General features: G+C 47.9%; 1 protein-coding gene across 1 annotated transcript in view; it reads right to left on the bottom strand.

The window, feature by feature from the left end:
- FBXO3 (F-box protein 3) overlaps nt 1-20723 on the bottom strand; it is a 175664-nt gene that overhangs the window by 118492 nt on the left and 36449 nt on the right. Inside the window, exons 3-5 of the mRNA XM_063946256.1 lie at nt 18851-19014; nt 4643-4757; nt 4311-4515 (exon numbers count right to left, since the gene is read on the bottom strand). Coding sequence (XP_063802326.1) covers nt 4311-4515; nt 4643-4757; nt 18851-19014 — 484 coding nt within the window. The remainder of the gene's footprint in view (nt 1-4310; nt 4516-4642; nt 4758-18850; nt 19015-20723) is intronic.

The following is a 20723-nucleotide window of genomic DNA, read 5'->3' on the forward strand; positions in this document are numbered from 1 at the left end:
TATGCAGATATGCATCCTGTATATCTAGTGACACCATAAAATCTCCAGGTTCCGTGGCCAGAACTATGGCTCGCAGGGTTTCCATGTGAAACATGGACACTTTCACAAACCTGTTTAAAGATTTGAGGTTGAGATTTGGCCGGTGTGACCAGTTGGGTTTTGGTACCAAGCATAGGGTCGATTAGTAGCCTTGTCCCCTTTGAGATTGAGGAACTGCCATTATCACTCCAGACTGTAGAAGTGAGTCAGAAAGAGTTGTGGTGGTGTGGACTAGATGGCGCTATCGCTCAAGCGGTGATGGTGAATATGAGAGTGCTCAAAAAAATACTTAGCTGTGCCGTCTCCAGACGGAAAGTCAAGGGTGTTCAATGTTCAAGCCTTGATAGAGAGCTCAACCGTGTTCAAAAAATAGGAAAATGAAACAGAAGTATACAATGTGTAGTATTATCGCGTGAAACAAAATGAGGCAATTACGTAGTCTACGGTTTTTGCCGATAGGCTAGTAGGCTTCACTAGGCAATGTGAATGGTCAGAGAATTGGTGATCTTTTTAAACCAACAAATTGAGACAGTGTTCTCATATAAACACATAGCTGACTTACAAAAAGACAGGTGTTGACATGCCCATAAAGGTATCTTTTCAAGATGTGATGTACTCTTTATCAATTGGTGGTTGAAGACCAGGATCTAAATGGTATCTGCTATTGTGAGAGAGGGGCGTACCTAACACTCACGTAAGGGACGGTCGATATCCTCATATAGCGGTTTCTTTCAAGGACATCGTTCCAAAGGGGTTACCATGGTGGTTAAATATCCGATGCTGGAATACTCGACTGTATTTCTGCCCTTAATGGTTAGGCCTTTTCACCAACTGCTCAATAAAAAAATCTTTCATGGCTGATGCTCCCAGAAACGCCAGACTTCTTGTGTTTCTGTTTTCAATGGGTCACCACTCACCTACTTGGATACGTGTCTCCATACAGAGACATTACTTTCAGATCCTGATTTGCTGAGCACCTTATTTGCAAGAGTGCCTGGTGTCTATATCCCCGACGGGTTAGGAAACGGGACCTTCCTCTCTCCTGCTGTATTGAGTCGCCTGCCGCCTGGACTTGCCGGCTTGCACCTGATCATCTGTGGCGGCCGAGTGTCTCTCTCCCGCTGTGTTGAGTCGCGCACCGGCAAACACCAGAGAGGTGCAGGAGGGAGAGTTCCACAGGCAGCAGGTGGATAGTCCAAAAGGTAGCGGGGAGCAGCTCCAGCAGTGAACCAGGTACAAGTCCAGGCAGTGGGCGACTCAATACAGCGGGAGAGAGGAAGGACCCGTTTCCTAACCCATCGGGGATATAGACACCAGGCACTCTTGCAAATAAGGTGCTCGGCAAATCAGGATCTGAAAGTAATGTCTCTGTATGGAGACACGTATCCAAGTAGGTGAGTGGTGACCCATTGAAAACAGAAACAAGAAGTCTGGCGTTTCTGGGAGCATCAGCCATGGAAGATTTTTTATTGAGCAGTTGGTGAAAAGGCCTAACCATTATTAAGGGCAGAAATACAGTCGAGTATTTTAGCATCGGATATTTAACCACCATGGTGACCCCTTTGGAACGATGTCCTTGAAAGAAACCGCTATATGAGGATATCGACCTTCCCTCACGTGAGTGTTAGGTACGCCCCTCTCTCACAATAGCAGATACCATTTAGATCCTGGTCTTCAACCACCAATTGATAAAGAGCACATCACATCTTGAAAAGATACCTTTATGGGCATGTCAACACCTGTCTTTTTGTAAGTCAGGTGTGTTTATATGAGAACACTGTCTCAATTTGTTGGTTTAAAAAGATCACCAATTATCTGACCATTCACATTGCCTAGTGAAGCCTACTAGCCTATCGGCAAAAAACGTAGACTACGTTATTGCCTCATTTTGTTTCACGCGATAATACTACACATTGTATACTTCTGTTTCATTTTCCTATTTTTTGAACACGGTTGAGCTCTCTATCAAAAGTTGAACATTGAACACCCTTGACTTTCCGTCCGGAGACGGCACAGCTAAGTATTTTTTTGAGCACTCTCATATTCACCATCACCGCTTGAGCGATAGCGCCATCTAGTCCACACCACCACAACTCTTTCTGTTCCACTTTTGGACTACCTGGGATAAGTCCACCGTTGGGCAAAAGAAGGCAGCAATCGGTTTACTAGAAGCACCATTAAGGATTTCACCCTCCCTTTTTCAATTTGTAGAAGTGAGTCGACTACTTTTTGTAGTATCAGGGCCTTTTCTTGATCTGATGGAAGGCCCGTGGGGGCAGTACTGTTGAGGGGGCGCCTCTTGAACGAGATGGCGAACCCGTGAAAGACTATTTCTTGCACCCAAGCATCTGACGTGGTCGTGGTGAACCCCTGCACAAAGAGCAGAAGTCGTCCTCCAACCCTGAAATCCCCCATGGGGAGGAACGCCCGGTCAGGCTGCGGCTTGTCAGTGTACAATGCAGTCCAACATTGCTTGGACTTGGGCTTAGAGGTATTTGTAGCGCGTGTCTGCCTAAGAAATACCTGTTCTTTTGCTTTACCTTGTGGACGAAAGGTACGAAAACTGGAGCTTTTGGCCTGCCGAGTAAGAGCTGGGGGCAAAAAGGCAGTTTTGGCCACTGCCAATGATGCTACAGCTCTTCGCCAAAGCGAGTATCTCCCGTAAAAGGGTGGAATTTCCAGTGTTTTCTTGGAATCTACATCCACTTTCCAAGAACATAGCCAAAGAATAAGTCGTGCTAGCACAGAGGCTGCAGACTGTTTTGCTGCTAGAACTCCAGCCCCTGATGCTTCTTCAATTGAAGAAGTTGCTGCCTTAACATGATCTAGGTACATCCTGATCATTTCTGCAGGCAGTTCCTCTTCAATTGCCTGTGACCATGCTTCGATAGCCTTTGCGGCCCATGAAGCAGCCACTGTAGATTCCTTCAGTGAGGAAACAGTTGTTACAGGCAAAGTGGACGTAACCACCAGACGTGTCACATGAGAACCCTCTGGAGGCGGAGTTTCCCAATTTGCGCACACTGCTGCTGGGAGAGTGGTCCCCTGCCGCAAGTTCCCGTCTGAGGCTCTGGCCAAGCGGGAGTACGACGCTGGTGGAAGGGTGATAGAGATGCAGTGCTGAAGTCTATTAAACTTACAGCGCAGTCAGCTCAGTGAAAAAATAAAAAATAAAACGCTTTGCAGCAATCTTCTGTAACGGTGCACCTGCTTCCTGTAGGCACCAACTAAAAACTTAATGCCTGAATACAGATGCGGGGTTGTAGGGAAGAGGAGCCAAGCACTCTGGGATACGCTGAATGCTTTAACTGTTTGGTGCCCGGACTCTCATCCACCACCTACTGTACACCCCCAATGTACCGTGTGGAACCCCTATGAAACCTGAAAATTGTTTGTTTTGGGTGGAATTATGGTAGATACATTAAATATCTCTTGTTTGATCCCGATATATCTGTAAAACGTATGTTTCTTCTATCAGACTGTAATGCGTCATCAGAATGGAAAGCTTGTGGGTGAAGGGGGGGCCTTGATTACTTCCCTAGAAGTCTGATAAAAAAGACTCGCCTACAAAAGATGGGAGGCCTCCTGCTTGCGCCTTTAGGGACACCGAGGGGCCAATCATAGTATAGGACTAGGGAACAGCATGTAAATGAGTTTTTGTTTTCTGTTACTTTTAATTGTACACAATGCGTGTTTCATTTTGGATTTGGCTATCACTATACTGTACTTGTCACCTGCACCTGTCGCTCAAGGACTACAATTTGGCTATTTAACTTGCTGTGTGAGGGGACAATGAATATGACATTATGTATAGATCAGTAAGTGCCCCCTAGTCTTCCATTCATCACCATACGTCAATACAGAACAATGCTATCGAGTCCATTACTTCCAGTGGTACACATCTACTCAAACTAGGAGGTCACAGTCCTTTGTGTGGGACCCACAAGCATTCCCTATGTCTGATCTAGAGAAGTTTGCGTTGCTCCAAGGCTGCCAGCTAAAGCCAGATAACAGGGAGTGGAGGGGGTACAAAACGATTTACATTTTTAATTATGGACCTGAAGGACAGTCTAAAATTTCTAGGGATGAGAGACCTGTGAGACTCATTTCCCTCTTTCCCAGGATCCCACAGACAATATAATCACACACAATCTGTATTTCGAGCATATCTGCTTGGCATGGTAAACCAGAATAAATTTTGCCTTTAATGGCAACTGTGGTTCAATGTTCTAAGGAGAAGCAACCACTCACATGAGGCGACCAAGCCTTACCGGACACTGATAGAATATGTCATTCCGATGCCTCCCCTCAGCATCTGCCAATGCCAGGTACTGGCTGAGCCCCGTGTGGATGCAGAAGGTGATTGGCAGGCATTGTTTGAGACCCATCCGTCGCTGGAAACCACCCGCTGCTGTGTCTATGTCCAGCAAGTCCTCGGACCGGTAATGGTTTGACAAAGCCATGCTGCCCATCAGCCTGAGATACCAACATAGAACATTGAGGCATAAGATAAGCCAGAGGTCCACACAGTATCTTGACACATAGATAACCACTGTAACAGACGGCCCTTCAGTAAGAAATAGCTACCACCACTCTGTCTCACCCGGGCACCACCAGCTTCTGCCCATTGTGGATCCGCAAGGAACAGCGATAGTCTTCAGGAATTTTGCAACCTATTCTTTGCTCAACATCATTAAGATCTTCTTCCCGTACTCCAGCTGCAGGAAGATCACAAGAGAACCGAAGGATGAAGACACCAAGTAACCCAATCCATCACACAGTTCTCCCCCCAGCAGATCGCACAGTGCAGTACACAAGGTGCTTGTGGTGTAGACAACTGGAGGATGAAGACACCAAGTAACCCAATCCATCACACAGTTCTCCCCCCCCAACAGATCGCACAGTGCAGTACACAAGGTGCTTGTGGTGTAGACAACTGGAGGATGAAGACACCAAGTAACCCAATCCATCACACAGTTCTCCCCCCCCCAACAGATCGCACAGTGCAGTACACAAGGTGCTTGTGGTGTAGACAACTGAAGGATGAAGACACCAAGTAACCCAATCCATCACACAGTTCTCCCCCCCCCCCCAACAGATCACACAGTGCAGTACACAAGGTGCTTGTGGTGTAGACAACTGAAGGATGAAGACACCAAGTAACCCAATCCATCACACAGTTCTCCCCCCCAACAGATCACACAGTGCAGTACACAAGGTGCTTGTGGTGTAGACAACTGAAGGATGAAGACACCAAGTAACCCAATCCATCACACAGTTCTCTCCCCAGCAGATCACACAGTGCAGTACACAAGGTGCTTGTGGTGTAGACAACTGGAGGATGAAGACACCAAGTAACCCAATCCATCACACAGTTCATGTGACATGTCGCCAGCGATTACCCCAGCAGCATCCCGGGGGGCAGGATCGCCCAAGATAATAGGATTTTGGTACCAGGTTAATCCTTTTCTTTGAATCCACAGGGGGCACTGGAGTACTCTTGGGATATGGACGGGGCGTTAGCAGGATAGGCACATTTAAATATTTAAATTCGTAACCCTCCATACTCCCATAGTACCTCAGTGTTTTTTACTGAGCCGAACAGGAGCAAGAGAGAAGATGAACAATGGAGAATTACATATAACATTATAACAGAATGGACAACTACACAGTTGACACAATAATCAATATAACCTGAACATTTGAACAAGGTGAGAATGTGTTACCATAAGATCCACTGAACTTATCACAAAACAGGTGAAAACTGCTCTGGGTGGGCGTCCAGTGCCCCCTGTGGATTCAAAGAAAAATGAATCTATCCTATTTTCTTTTTCATCCACTAGGGGTCACTGGAGTACTCTTGGGACGTACCAAAGTTTGCCCCTTGGGCGGGAGAGCTGTTTGGCCCCTGTAACACTAGACGGCTAAAGCTAGATGCTGATGCCGCAAACGTATCAAACTTGTAAAAGCGCAGAAACGTGTGCACTGATGACCACGTAGCCGCCCGGCAAAGCTGCGTCCTAGAGGCCCCACGACCAGCTGCCCATGAAGTTCCCACAGAACGTGTGGACTGAGCTGATAACGATGCAGGCGGCTGTAGACTAGCATGAAGGTAAGCCTGACGTATGGTCAGCTTAATCCATCTGGACATCTTGGAAACCATCTTGGAAGCTGGCCAACCCATTTTGACAGCATCATAGAGAACAAACAATGTGTCCGTTTTACGTACTGTAGACGTTCTGGTTACATAAACGCGTAGTGCGCGTACCACATCTGAAGTAGCTGGAGTTCCTGAACCTTCTGATAACAGTGTCGAAGTCGAAAATATTTCAGTACACACATCACGTACAAACTACACACAGATGGCCTCCGTGCACGTACTTGTTCTGCCGTGCGTGCGCATATTCGCAATTCGCGTATGGTCGCTCCCGCGGTCCTGCGTATTAGCGCGTGGTATGAGTATTTACGGTAGTGTAGTCGCATGGAAAAGCCATAAAAACACATTACATAATTAATCCAAATAGTGCACAATGTACACAGTCTCCCTGCACCACACCAGCAAGTTACAATAGTTTAAATGGTATCAGAACAAAGGGATTCACCTTTACAGGATAGGAGGGGACAGAACAAGGTTATAAGGTGGTGTTTGGTATCCAGCTGTAGGGTATATTAAGAGCAATATTCCGGTGTTGGTTTGCAGAAGATCGCACGCTCCTGCGAATAGTTATGTGCAGGAGCAGAATATAAATATTAACTGTATTTACTGTACTCTTGATATGCGGCGGGAACCCAGAGGAGAACATCTGCAAATGCACCTGGAACAGACATCGCCCACCTATTCAAAAAGACCTATGACCTCTCCTGTACTGTAAATGACCATCCCTGTGTCCAATGGACAAAGATTACAGTTCCCATTGTGTTAGGTTTTGAACAAATGTATAAAAAGCCAGCTGCAGGCCAGGTCACTCTCTCAATCTCTGAAGGTCATCTACCTTGATGACTGAGGACCGGACCGGGAAGCGCAGGCGAAACCAAACGTATGTACCATTGACTGTAGCCATTTTCTTATTGTATTGTTATTGTAACCACCTGCTAGTAAAGAACCGTTGGTGGGTCAGATCCCAACATAGTCTTTGAAATACAAATTGGTGTCGTGTCTCTCTTTCCCTGCTAGTGTTAAATAAGTGTAATCTAGTCACACGTGTAGCTGCAAAGTGCTCACGGCGTGTCTTTGTGTGTGTACGCACCGCGTGTACTTTGTACGACCATCGCAGCGTTTGTATGCAAAGTGCGTACACGGTACGGGGCTTTGTACGCTAACTGTGTAAAAAGTACGTAGGCTAAGGATTGATTACAGCGGCCGCAGCGGCTCCATTTTAAAGTGTATTGAATGTATTTTTAAAGTGTTGCTTTTAGTCCTGTAAGTAAATCAACATTTACAACAGGAACTACGATTGGTTGATGGATGTGAAAAGATACTACCACCTTTGGTAGGAAAGCGGGATTCGTCCGAAGTTCCGCTCTGTCATCATGAAACACCAAATACGGAGGCTTGCATGACAAGGCACCCAATTCTGAAACACGCCTTGCTGAAGCTAAGGCTTGCAGAAAAACGGTTTTCCCCAAGTGAGAAACTTAACATCCACTTGTTGTAAGGGTTCAAAATCTAAAACCAGATTCAAGTCCCATGGCGCTGTAGGTGGTATAAATGGAGGTTGTACTCTGAGGACACCTTGCAGGAAGGTGTGTACAGTTGGCAAAAGAGCCAAACGCCTTTGAAAGTAAATTGACAAGGCCGAGACCTGCACCTTGAGTGTAGATAAACATAGTCCTCCATCTAACCCAGTCTGTAAAAATAGCAAAAGACGGGATAACTCGAAAGATGATGTCGGAAACTCCGAGCTTCACACCAACCTATATAGGCACGCCAAATTCTGTGATAATGAGCTGCCATAACTGGCTTCCTAGCACGTAATATAGTTGGTATAACCGATTCCGGAATGCCCTCTCTTCTTAAGAGGGTGGTTTCAACAGCCACCCCGTCAAAGGATAGTCTGCGTGTAGCCCGTGGAGATCAGAGAACCATGCCCTCCGAGGCCTATGAGGCGCCACTAGTATGACTGTGGTAGACTCTCGTTTGATCCGCTTTAGCAACAGAGGAAGCAGCGGAAACGGTGGAAACAGATACACGAGGCTGTATGGCTACGCGATCGTGAGAGCATTCGCCTTTGGATCTCGTGTTCTGGACACATTCTGGGGTGTTTGATGATTATGGCGAGATGCCATCAGGTCCACCTGTGGGTAACCCCACCTCTGGACCAACATGTGAAACATTTCTTAATTTAATGCCCATTCTCCTGGATGAAAATCCAGACGGCTGAGATAATCCACCTCTCAGTTGTCCACTCCCGGAATGAACACTGCCGACAATATCACCTGGTGATGCTCGACCCAATTGAGGTTTCGAGCCACCTCCCGCATGGCCATGCGGCTTCTTGTTCCTCCTTGTTTGTTGATGTACGCGACTGCCGTCACGTTGTCTGACTGCACCTGGACAGTCAGACTGGAGCATGTGCACTGCTTGTCGCAGCGTGTTGTAAATTGCCCTGAGTTCCAGGACATTTATAGACAGCAATCTTTCGTGATCTGACCAGAGACCCTGAAGCTGACAATTTTGGATCACAGCTCCCCAACCTTTGAGACTCGCGTCCGTTGTTAGAATTATCCAATTCCAGACGCCGAACTTTTTCCCTGCGGTGAGATTGTGTACTTGGAGCCACCAGAGTAGTGATACTCTGGCCCGTGGAGACAACCGCACCACCTGGTGAATCTGTAGATGCGAGCCTGACCACTGTGCGAGAACATCCAGTTGAAAAGGACGCGAGTGAAATCTTCCGAACTGGAGCGCTTCGAAAGCTGCCACCATCTTTCCTAATAGTCAAATGCACAAATGTACCGAGACTGTGCGTGGCTTGAGCACCAACTGTACCAGATGACGAATACGCTGTACCTTCTGTTCTGGCAAGTAAGTTCTTTGATTCACTGTATCGAGAATCATTCCTAGGAATTGAAGTCGTTGAGACGGAATCAGATTCGATTTCTTGAAGTTGACAAACCAACCGTGCTGAACTAGCACATTGTATGTCAGCAAGGCATGTTGGAGGAGTATCTGTTGAGACGGAGCTTTGATGAGCAGATCGTCCAAGTACGGAACTATTATCACTCCCAGGGATCTGAGATGAGCTATCATCACAGACATCACCTTGGTGAATACCCGAGGCGCTGACGAGAGGCCAAACGGTAGAGCCTGAAATTGATAATTGTTTTGCTGTACCACAAACCTTAAGTACCTCTGATGCGGTGGCCAAATTGGAATGTGTAAGTACGCATCCTTGAGATCCAGCACAATCATGAATTCCTGTGGCTCTAAACCTGCAATTATTGACAGCAGGGATTACATCTTGAATCTGTAGTAAGTGACGTATTGATTGAGCCCCTTTAGGTTCAATATTGGTCTGACCGAGCCATCCGACTTTGGTACTACAAAAAGACTGGAATAATAACCTTGACGGTGAACTGGGACCGGAATCAAAACTGCTGAATCTAGCAGAGACTGAATCGCGATCTGCAGAACCACCTTCTTGTCTTCTGACACAGGCAGTCCTGTCTTGAAAAAGCGCTTTGGTGGGAGACAATCGAACTCTATTTTGTAACCTTTTAACACTAAATTGTGGCTCCACCCATCTGTGGATGTCTGGAACCACGCCAAATGGAACGTCTGAAGGTGTGCCCCCACAACTGAAGATCCGAGATGGGCTGGGAGCCCGTAATGCCACTGGCTTGTCGTGGTCTTAGCGTCCTGACGACGGGTGGTGGTTTGTTGAAAACCACGTCCTCTACCACGTCTACCATGTGTGGTTGTTCCTCTACCACGGCCTCGAAAGGGCTGAAGTCTAAAGGATTTGAACACTGGTCCAGAGTATTTCCATCTAGGTACCTGTGCAGGCAATGGTAGGAAAACAGACTTTTCCCCCCGTGGCCTCAGAAATCCATTTGTCCAATTCAGGACCAAACAACTTCTCGCCAGCATAAGGTAACGCTTCTATTCCTCGTTTGGCCTCTGCCTCCGCCTGCCAAGAACGCAGCCAGAGTGCCCGTCGTGCCGTAACTAGTGACGCTGAAAGGCGAGAACTGACCTGGCAGACGTCCATAGAAGCTATACATAGACACTCAGCAGCTTCACAGATGTGATCAGCTAGAAGTATAAGGTGGTCGTCTTGTAGGGCCGACCTGAGCTGTGTTATCCATATAATCACAGCCTTATTTACCCAAATTCCAACCAAACCAGGTCTAAGCAGCACCCCTGCTGCTGTATACATTGACTTTAGCATAGCTTCTAGTTTACGCCGACGGGTCTTTAAGCGTAGTAGCAGTTGGTACTGGAATGGTTAACTTTTTCGAAAGTTTTGACACCGACGAATCCACCATTGGAGTATTCTCCCATTTAGATGTCACAGATTCTGGAAACGGGTAACTAGACAGAAACCGGCGAGGTATAGAAAACCGTTTATCCGGATTCTTCCATGCCTCTATTAACTGCTTATTAAGAGATTCTTTAAAAGGAAAACACACCGGAGATCTCTGTCGTTTAGCAAATATCACCTCATCAATTGTAAGAGATTCTTCAGTCTCTGTAAAATTCAGAGACTGGCGTACCGCCCTGATGAGATTATCAATGCCCGGGCTGTCAATATCCTCACTATCTGACTCCTGGCCCACCTCACCTTCCTCATGTACATCTTGCGATGTGAGGTCCAGCATTGAATCGTCAGAATGCAACATAGCAGAAACCGGAAAATTAGAAGACAAATGATAACTATCTTTGTGACCCGAACTTGACTTGGACCTTTGCAAGGACCTAGTCATGTCCCCAGACCCTTCTGGTATCTCTGACGGTCTCACCCGAGCCTCAGATCTAGCCGTTTCCCGCTCCTTTCGAGCGGCGGCCAATTCGGATTGTAACCCAGACATTACATCCGCTAGTATTGCCCATTGAGGATCAGGAGAACAAATCGTATTTGTAGCGGTATTTACAAAACATACTGTGCATGTGGTAGATCCATCAGGTAATACACTTGCACAGACATTGCAGTTAAGTTGCTTTTTTGACTTTGCCGGTGCCTTACTCATTATGTACACAGACAAACAAATAGACAAAGACAGACAAATTCCCACTAACACCCCTGCTCCTGGCTGAGTGTTGTAGGGCAGCAACTTCCTGGAAGAAGCAGCAGGAAGTAGAGTTAAAATGGCCTCCAGCCATGTGCTTACAGTCTTTGTATAACATAGCAACATTTCAGGTTATAAATCCGTGCCCCTGGTACATTTACAATCATTAAAATCATGCCCTTTTTATTAATATAGGCTTAACAGCCTGTTATAGGTTAATACCATGCAGCCTGTATGGTGCTGCTGCTGTGGGCATAATCCCCCCCCCCCCCTGCAGCTGCGCTGCCTGCAATTGGGACAGACTGCGGCAGCAGTGAGCGCTGTCCGCAGTCTGAGTGAGGGATGAGCTGGCAGTCTTCCCCCCTCTGCTCCCCCCCTAGTGAGAGCTATGACCGGGGATCGCTGGCAGCGGCTGGGAGCGGTGTCAGCAGCGGTACCCTCAGTAGCAGGGGCCGGGAGCGGCGGTGGCGCGTGTATCAGCGGCCGGGCGGTGGGCAGCGCGGGCGTCTGGGAATAGCAGTGCAGTCCCCACACACGGCGTACGGCAGCGTGAGCTGACCGCCCCGATCCCCCAGCAAAGTATAAAAGTCTTACCTGAGGAGATATTGGAGGCTATGACGGGGCTTCTTGTGTAAGCTCCGTCCAGCTCCTTCCTGCAGCCTCAGACTGGAAATGCTGAGCTGTTTGTGGTCTATGGCGGTGCTCCTCTCTGAGCGCTGACAAGCCAATAGCTACCCTTGCAGCTTCCACAATCCCAGACCCAGGCTTCTTTCTAAGCTGGGAAGGGATTGTGAGGAAAAAATAAAAAGTAAAAATAAGATTTTACTTACCGGTAAATCTATTTCTCGTAGTCCGTAGTGGATGCTGGGGACTCCGTAAGGACCATGGGGATAGACGGGCTCCGCAGGAGACATGAGCACTTTAAGAAAGAATTTAGGTTCTGGTGTGCTCTGGCTCCTCCCTCTATGTCCCTCCTCCAGACCTCAGTTAGAGAAACTGTGCCCGGAAGAGCTGACAGTACAAGGAAAGGAATTTGGTAATCCAGGGCAAGATTCATACCAGCCACACCAATCACACCATATAACATGAGTTTATAACAACCAGTCAACAGTATGACAACAACAGAGCATCAGGTCCAACCCTGATGCAACCATAACATAACCTTTATTGAAGCAATAACTATATACAAGCATTGCAGCAGAAGTCCGCACTTGGGACGGGCGCCCAGCATCCACTACGGACTACGAGAAATAGATTTACCGGTAAGTAAAATCTTATTTTCTCTAACGTCCTAGTGGATGCTACCTGTTTGAACCTGACCAAGTAGCCGCTCGGCAAAGCTGTAATGCTGAGACCCCTCGGCAGCCGCCCAAGAAGAGCCCACCTTCCTAGTGGAATGGGCCTTAACCGATTTTGGCAGCGGCAATCCAGCCGCAGAATGAGCCTGCTGAATCGTGTTACAGATCCAGCGAGCAATAGTTTGCTTTGAAGCAGGAGCACCAAGCTTGTTGGAAGCATACAGGAGAAACAAAGACTCCGTTTCCCTGACCCTAGCCGTCCTGGCTACATAAACCTTCAAAGCCCTGACCACATCAAGCAACTCGGAATCCTCCAAGTCAGTAGTAGCCACAGGCACCACCATAGTTTGGTTTATATGAAAGGATGAAACCACTTTTGGCAGAAATTATGGACGGGTCCGCAATTCTGCTATATCCGCATGGAAAACCAGATAGGGGCTTTTATGTGACAAAGCCGCCAACTCTGACACACGCCTAGCCGAAGCCAAGGCTAATAGCATGACCACCTTCCACGTGAGTTATTTCAACTCCACCGTTTTGAGTGGTCCAAACCAGTGGGATTTCAGGAAACTCAACACCACGTTAAGATCCCAAGGTGCCACTGGAGGCACAAAAGAGGGCTGAATATGCAGCACTCCCTTTACAACCGTCTGAACTTCAGGTAGAGAAGTCCACTCCTTTTGAAAGAAAATGGATAGGGCTGAAATCTGGACCTTAATGGAACCCAATTTTAGGCCCAAATTCCCTCCTGACTGCAGGAAGTGAAGGAACGGTCCAGCTGGAATTCCTCCGTAGGGGCATTCCTGGCCTCACACCAAGCAACATATTTTCGCCATATACGGTGATAATGTTGAGCTGTTACGTCCTTCCTAGCCTTTATCAGCTTAGGAATGACCCCATCCGGAATGCCTTTCTCTGCTAGGATCCGGCGTTCAACCGCCATGCTGTCAAACGCAGCCGCAGCAAGTCTTGGAACAGACAGGGCCGCTGTTGCAACAAGTCCTGTCTTAGAGGAAGAGGCCACGGGTCCTCTGTGAGCATTTCTTGCAGATCTGGATACCAAGTCCTTCGTGGCCAATCTGGAACAATGAATATTGTTCTCACTCCTCTTTTTCTTATTATCCTCAGCACCTTGGGTATGAGAAGAAGAGTAGGGAATACATAGACCGACTGGAACACCCACTGTGTCACCAGGGCGTCTACAGCTATCGCCTGAGGGTCTCTTGACCTGGCGCAATACCTCTGTAGCTTTTTGTTGAAGCGGGATGCCATCATGTCCATCTGTGGCAGTCCCCACCGACTTGTAATCTGTGCGAAGACTTCCTGATGAAATCCCCACTCTCCCGGGTGGAGGTCGTGTCTGCTGAGGAAGTCTGCTTCCCAGTTGTCCACTCCCGGGATGAACACTGCTGACCGTGCGCTTACGTGATTCTCCGCCCAGCGAAGAATTCTGGTGGCTTCAGCCATCGCCACTCTGCTCCTTGTGCCACCTTGTCGGTTTACATAAGCCACTGCGGTGATGTTGTCTGACTGAATCAGAACCAGTTGGTCGCGAAGCAAGGTCTCCGCTTGACGCAGGGCGTTGTATACGGCCCTTAGTTCCAGGATGTTGATGTGAAGGCAAGTCTCTTTACTTGACCACAGACCTTGGAAATCTCTTCCCTGTGTGACTGCTCCCCACCCTCGGAGGCTTGCATCCGTGGTCACCAGGACCCAGTCCTGAATGCCGAATCTGCGGCCCTCTAGAAGGTGAGCGCTCTGCAGCCACCACAGAAGAGACACCCTGGCCCTGGGGGATAGGGTGATTAACCGATGCATCTGAAGATGTGATCCGGACCACTTGTCCAGTACGTCCCATTGAAAGGTCCTCGCACGGAACCTGCCGAAGGGAATGGCCTCTATGATGCCACCATCTTTCCCAGGACACGAGTGCAGTGATGCACTGACACCTGTTTTGGTTTTAATAGGTTCCTGACCAGTGTCATGTGTCTAGAATCATGCCCAGGAAAGGCAGACTAGTCGTAGGAACCAACTGCGGCTTTGGAATATTGAAAATCCAGCTGTGTTGCCGTAACACTTCCAGAGAAAGTGCTACGCTGATCAGCAACTGCTCTCTTGATCTCGCCTTTATGAGGAGATCGTCCAAGTATGGGATAATTGTGACCCCTTGCTTCCTCAGGAGTACCATCATTTCCACCATCACCTTGGTAAATATTCTCGGTGCCGTGGAGAGGCCAAACGGCAACGTCTGAAATTGGTAATGACAATCCTGTACCACAAATCTGAGGTACTCCTGGTGAGGTGGATAAATGGGGACATGAAGGTATGCATCCTTTATGTCCAGAGACACCATAAAATCCCCCCCTTCCAGGCTTGCGATGACCGCTCTCAGCGATTCCATCTTGAACTTGAACCTTTTCAAGTATATGTTCAGGGATTTTAAATTCAATATGGGTCTGACCGAACCGTCCGGTTTCGGGACTACAAACATGGTCGAATAATAACCCCTTCCCTGTTAAAAGGAGGGGAACCTTGACCACCACCTGTTGAAGATACAATTTGTGAATTGCAGTTAACACTATTTCCCTCTCGTGGGGGGAAGCTGGTCGGGCCGATTTGAGGTATCGGTGAGGGGGCATCTCTTCGACTTCCAGCTTGTATCCCTGAGGCACAATTTTTATTGCCCAGGGATCAACCTGGAAGTGAACCCACTTGTGGCTGAAATTTCGAAGACGTGCCCCCACCAGGCCTAGTTCGGCCTGTGGAGCCCCAGCGTCCTGCGGTGGATTTTGTAGAGGCCGGGGAGGACTTCTGTTCCTGGGAACTAGCTGTGTTGTGCAGCTTCTTTCCTCTGCCCCTGCCTCTGGCAAGAAAGGACGCACCTCGGACTTTCTTGCTTTGTGATCGAAAGGACTGCATTTGAAAATGTCGTGCTTTCCTAGGCTGTGCTGGAATATAAGGCAAAAGATCAGAATTACCAGCTATAGCTGTGGAGACCAGGTCCGAGAGCCCTTCTCCACACAATTCCTCACCCTTGTAAGGTAAACCTTGCATATGCCTCTTTAGTCGGCATCACCTGTGCATGTTCCACAGGACACGTCTAGCAGAAAACGACATAGCGTTGACTCTAGAACCCAGTAGACTAATGTCTCTTTGGGCATGATGGATAGATAGGATAGATAGGATAGATAGGATAGATAGGATAGATAGGATAGATAGGATAGATAGGATAGATAGGATAGATAGGATAGATAGGATAGATAGGATAGATAGGATAGATAGGATAGATAGGATAGATAGGATAGATAGGATAGATAGGATAGATAGGATAGATAGGATAGATAGGATAGATAGGATAGATAGGATAGATAGGATAGATAGGATAGATAGGATAGATAGGATAGATAGGATAGATAGGATAGATAGGATAGATAGGATAGATAGGATAGATAGGATAGATAGGATAGATAGGATAGATAGGATAGATAGGATAGATAGATATATATATATACACACACATATACACATATACATACTAGGGTCTCCATGTCCACGCTGCTACAGCGCTATAACCCCATGCCGACACAATCGCCGGTCTGAGTAGTGTACCAGCATGTGTGTAAATGGACTTCAAAGTACTTTTACTGCATGCTATCTGCAGGATCCCTGAGGATACCTTTTGGGTAAACGTGACAAGCTTTTTCCACCCTAGGGGAAGATTCCCATCCTATCCTGGCCCTAGTAGGGAAAGGATACTCCCTGAGAATTCCTTGTGGGAAGCTGCAGTCTCTTGTCTGGAGATTCCCGCTCTTTTTCATCATGAGAGGAGGGAAATTTACCTCAGCTTTCTTCCCGTTAAACATGTGTACCCTCGTGTCAGGGACAGATGAGTCATCAGTGATATGCAAATCATCTTTTATTACAATAATCATATATTGAATACTTTCCTGCCAGTTTGGCTGTAACTTTGCATTATCGCAGTCGACACTGGAGTCAGACTCCGTGTCGATATCAGTGTTTATTATTTTGGATAGTGCATACCCTCCAACTGTACCTTTTTAATAGGTACAGTACCTTTTTTTCATGGTCTGTACCGATTTTTGGCTCTCCAAACTTCCATTGAAAAGTATAGGAAAAGGGGCGTGGCCACGCCCCCTTTACCCGCGGCCACGCCCCTTTTTCGAATTTGTACCGATTTTTCTGTGTAAAATCTTGGAGGGTATGATAGTGAGCATTGAGAGACTCTGAAGGTCTCTGCGACATAGGGACAGACATGGGTAGATTCCCTGTCTGTTCTCTAATCTTTTGTGCAATAAATTTACCTCAGCACTTAATTTCACATATCCAATCAGGTGTCGGCGTTGTCGACGGAGACACCACACACACACACATTTGCTCCATCACCTCCTTAGGAGAGCCTTTTACCTCAGACATGTCGACACACACGTACCGACACACCACACACTCAGGGAATGCTCATCTGAAGATAATTCCCCCATAAGGCCCTTTGGAGAGAGAGAGTATGCCAGCACACACCCCAGCGCTATATAAACCCAGGAAAAACACAGCAATTTAATGTTTACCCAGTAGCGCTGTTATTATCTGCGCCGAATTATGTGCCCCCCCTCTTCTTTAAAACCTTCTTCTACCGTGGTATAAGCAGGGGAGAGACCGGGGAGCTTCCTCTCAGCGGTGCTGTGGAGAAAAAACATGGCGCTGGTGAGTGCTGAGGAAGAAGCCCCGCCCCCTCGACGGCGGGCTTCTGTCCCGCTTAAATATACATTTTCTTGGCGGGGGCTCATACATACATACAGTGCCCAACTGTATATATGTTTACTTTTGCCAAGAGGAGGTCCAAATGCTGCCCAGGGCGCCCCCCCCCCTGCGCCCTGCACCCTTACAGTGACCGGAGTATGTGAGGTGTGTGTGGGATCAATGGCGCACAGCTGCAGTGCTGTGCGTTACCTCAGTGAAGAACGGAGTCTTCTGCCGCCGATTTCGAAGTCTTCTTGCTTCTCATATTCACCCGGATTCTGTCTTCCGGCTCTGCGAGGGGGACGGCGGCGCGGCTCTGGGATCGGACGGCGAGGGTGAGATCCTGCGTACGATCCCTCTGGAGCTAATGGTGTCCAGTAGCCTAAGAAGCAGGACCTAGCTTCAGAGAGTAGGTCTGCTTCTCTCCCCTCAGTCCCTCGATGCAGGGAGCCTGTTGCCAGCAGATCTCCCTGAAAATAAAAAACCTAACAAAATACTTTCTTACAGCAAGCTCAGGAGAGCTTACTGAAAAGCACCTAGCTCGCTCTGGGCACAGTATCAAACTGAGGTCTGGAGGAGGGGCATAGAGGGAGGAACCCGAGCACACCAGAACCTAAATTCTTTCTTAAAAAGTGCCCATGTCTCCTGCGGAGCCCGTCTATCCCCATGGTCCTTACGGAGTCCCCAGCATCCACTAGGACGTTAGAGAAAAATAGAAAATGTGTGGAGAAACTCCACTTGTGCTTCTATCCTGGTGATCACAGAAAAAACACTGAGGTACTATGGGAGTGTGAAGGAGGGAGGAGAGTTACTAATTTAAATAGTGCCTATCCTGCCAATGCCCTGTCCATATCCCAAGAGTACTCCAGTGACCCCTAGTGGATGAAAAAGAAACATTGTATGCTGTCCTTTTGCATACGATGTATCTTGGGCGCTCCTGGGCCATGCCTGCGGGGTCGGACGTGACTGAATGTGCAGCACATTCAAATTGGAGGATCAGATGCTCACGGGTACGCGCATCGGATCGGAAACCCCTCCAAAATGCCCGATTTCATCCGATATATCGGGCCGAATGCACGAAATATCGGATGAAATTGGGCATTATCGCCCTAGTGTATGGGGCCCTTAACACTTACAAATATATATACGGAACAGTTTCAGGGAATTATAATAATGGAAAATACTTTGAAAATGAGGTTCATTGGAGGGAGATCATTTCCAAAACACCGCAGACTCCCCATCGGCATTTGCACTGATCCACTGAAAGCCCTGAAATAGCTGATAATACATAACAATCTGCAAATGTAAATAAGATCATGGACATGTGTAAGTTCTGCTAAGACCGGTGATTTCTACATGTGAATGAATGGTATTGTAGCCTATTTATAGGGGAGCTCTGGGGGACGTACACAATACATTACTCGTGTTACACTAACATCACAGTAACTCATAGAATAACGTGATGCTGCTGGAGGCCAGAGGAACACGGATTATGGTCATACTTAGGGGCACAGAGCTGGTAACAATACCTTTGAGGGAGCTGATCATCCTCGGGCAGTGTTCACCCAGATACTCCTTCAGGGCATCCCAGGCCACCTTCAGCTTGGCATAGTGATGTATATACCGCCCCATATCCAGGTAGTACTCCATGAATGTCGCCTTCCAGCTGCGGCTCTTCTGCGCCTTCTTGTCACTTTAGGCACAACATTGGTCATTTTAATTTTTCAGCATTGAATGGTAACATTTTATGGTCTGTCTCAACGTAGGAGCACGTCAAGCACAATGGTCCCTATATATAGCATAGCTAAGGTCAATATAATGAATGCTGGTGATTACGTAAAGCATTGGTCAGATGTGTCTCTCTGTGTAAGGAGGCGTTACGGGGTAGTAAATGGGCAACGTAACAGCCCTCCCTGATTCCGGTGGTAAGGAGCTGGTGTAATGCATATTCGAATACTGACACACCATCCCCCAACATTAACCCTGTGGAATCTCAAATTAGCATAAGGAAGTAAATCAGTTTTCCATGGCTGCCCGCAAATACATCCACGGTGCCGGTGACTCAGAACCAGCCCTCATGGTGGGTTGGGGGGAATCTAAAACACTTCTTTATACATAACCAGTTTCCTCTAACTGGCAAAGCCAAACTCCAGCAATCTCCCGTCAGCTAACAGGTCACAGAGAGAAACCCTGGCTCAGGTACATCAGTGCAGCAATCTCCCGTCAGCTAACAGTTCACAAAGAGAAACCCGAAACCCTGGCTCAGGTACATCAGTGCAGCAATCTCCAGTCAGCTAACAGGTCACAGAGAGAAACCCTGGCTCAGGTACATCAGTGCAGCAATCTCCCGTCAGCTAACAGGTCACAGAGAAACCCTGGCTCAGGTACATCAGTGCAGCAATCTCCCATCAGCCAACAGGTCACAGAGAGAAACCCTGGCTCAGGTACATCAGCGCAGCAATCTCCCGTTAGCCAACAGGTCACAGAGAGAAACCCTGGCTCAGGTACATCAGTGCAGCAATCTCCCGTCAGCCAACAGGTCACAGAGAGAAACCCTGGCTCAGGTACATCAGTGCAGCAATCTCCCGTCAGCCAACAGGTCACAGAGAGAAACCCTGGCTCAGTTACATCAGTGCAGCAATCTCCAATCAGCTAACAGGTCACAGAGAGAAACCCTGGCTCAGTTACATCAGTGCAGCAATCTCCCATCAGCTAACAGGTCACAGAGAGAAACCCTGGCTCAGTTACATCAGTGCAGCAATCTCCCGTCAGGTAACACGTCACTGAGAAAACCTGGCAGCTAACAGGTCACGGAGAAACCCTGGCTCAGGTACATCAGTGCAGCAATCTCCCGTCAGCTAACAGGTCACAGAGAGAAACCCTGGCTCAGGTACATCAGTGCAGCAATCTCCCGTCAGCTAACAGGTCACAGAAAGAAACCCTGGCTCAGGTACATCAGTGCAGCAATCTCCCGTCAGCTAACAGGTCACAGAGAGAAACCCTGGCTCAGGTACATCAGTGCAGCAATCTCCCGTCAGCTAACAGGTCATAGAGAGAAACCCTGGCTCAGGTACATCAGTGCAGCAATCTCCCGTCAGCTAACAGGTCACAGAGAGAAACCCTGGCTCAGGTACATCAGTGCAGCAATCTCCCATCAGCTAACAGGTCATAGAGAGAAACCCTGGCTCAGGAACATCAGTGCAGCAATCTCCCGTCAGCTAACAGGTCACAGAAAGAAACCCTGGCTCTGGTACATCAGTGCAGCAATCTCCCGTCAGCTAACAGGTCACAGAAAGAAACCCTGGCTCAGGTACATCAGTGCAGCAATCTCCCGTCAGCTAACAGGTCACAGAGAGAAACCCTGGCTCAGGTACATCAGTGCAGCAACCTCCCGTCAGCTAA

This window comes from Pseudophryne corroboree, chromosome 11, assembly GCF_028390025.1.
Source record: "Pseudophryne corroboree isolate aPseCor3 chromosome 11, aPseCor3.hap2, whole genome shotgun sequence".
In the NCBI taxonomy this organism is placed as follows: domain Eukaryota; kingdom Metazoa; phylum Chordata; class Amphibia; order Anura; family Myobatrachidae; genus Pseudophryne; species Pseudophryne corroboree.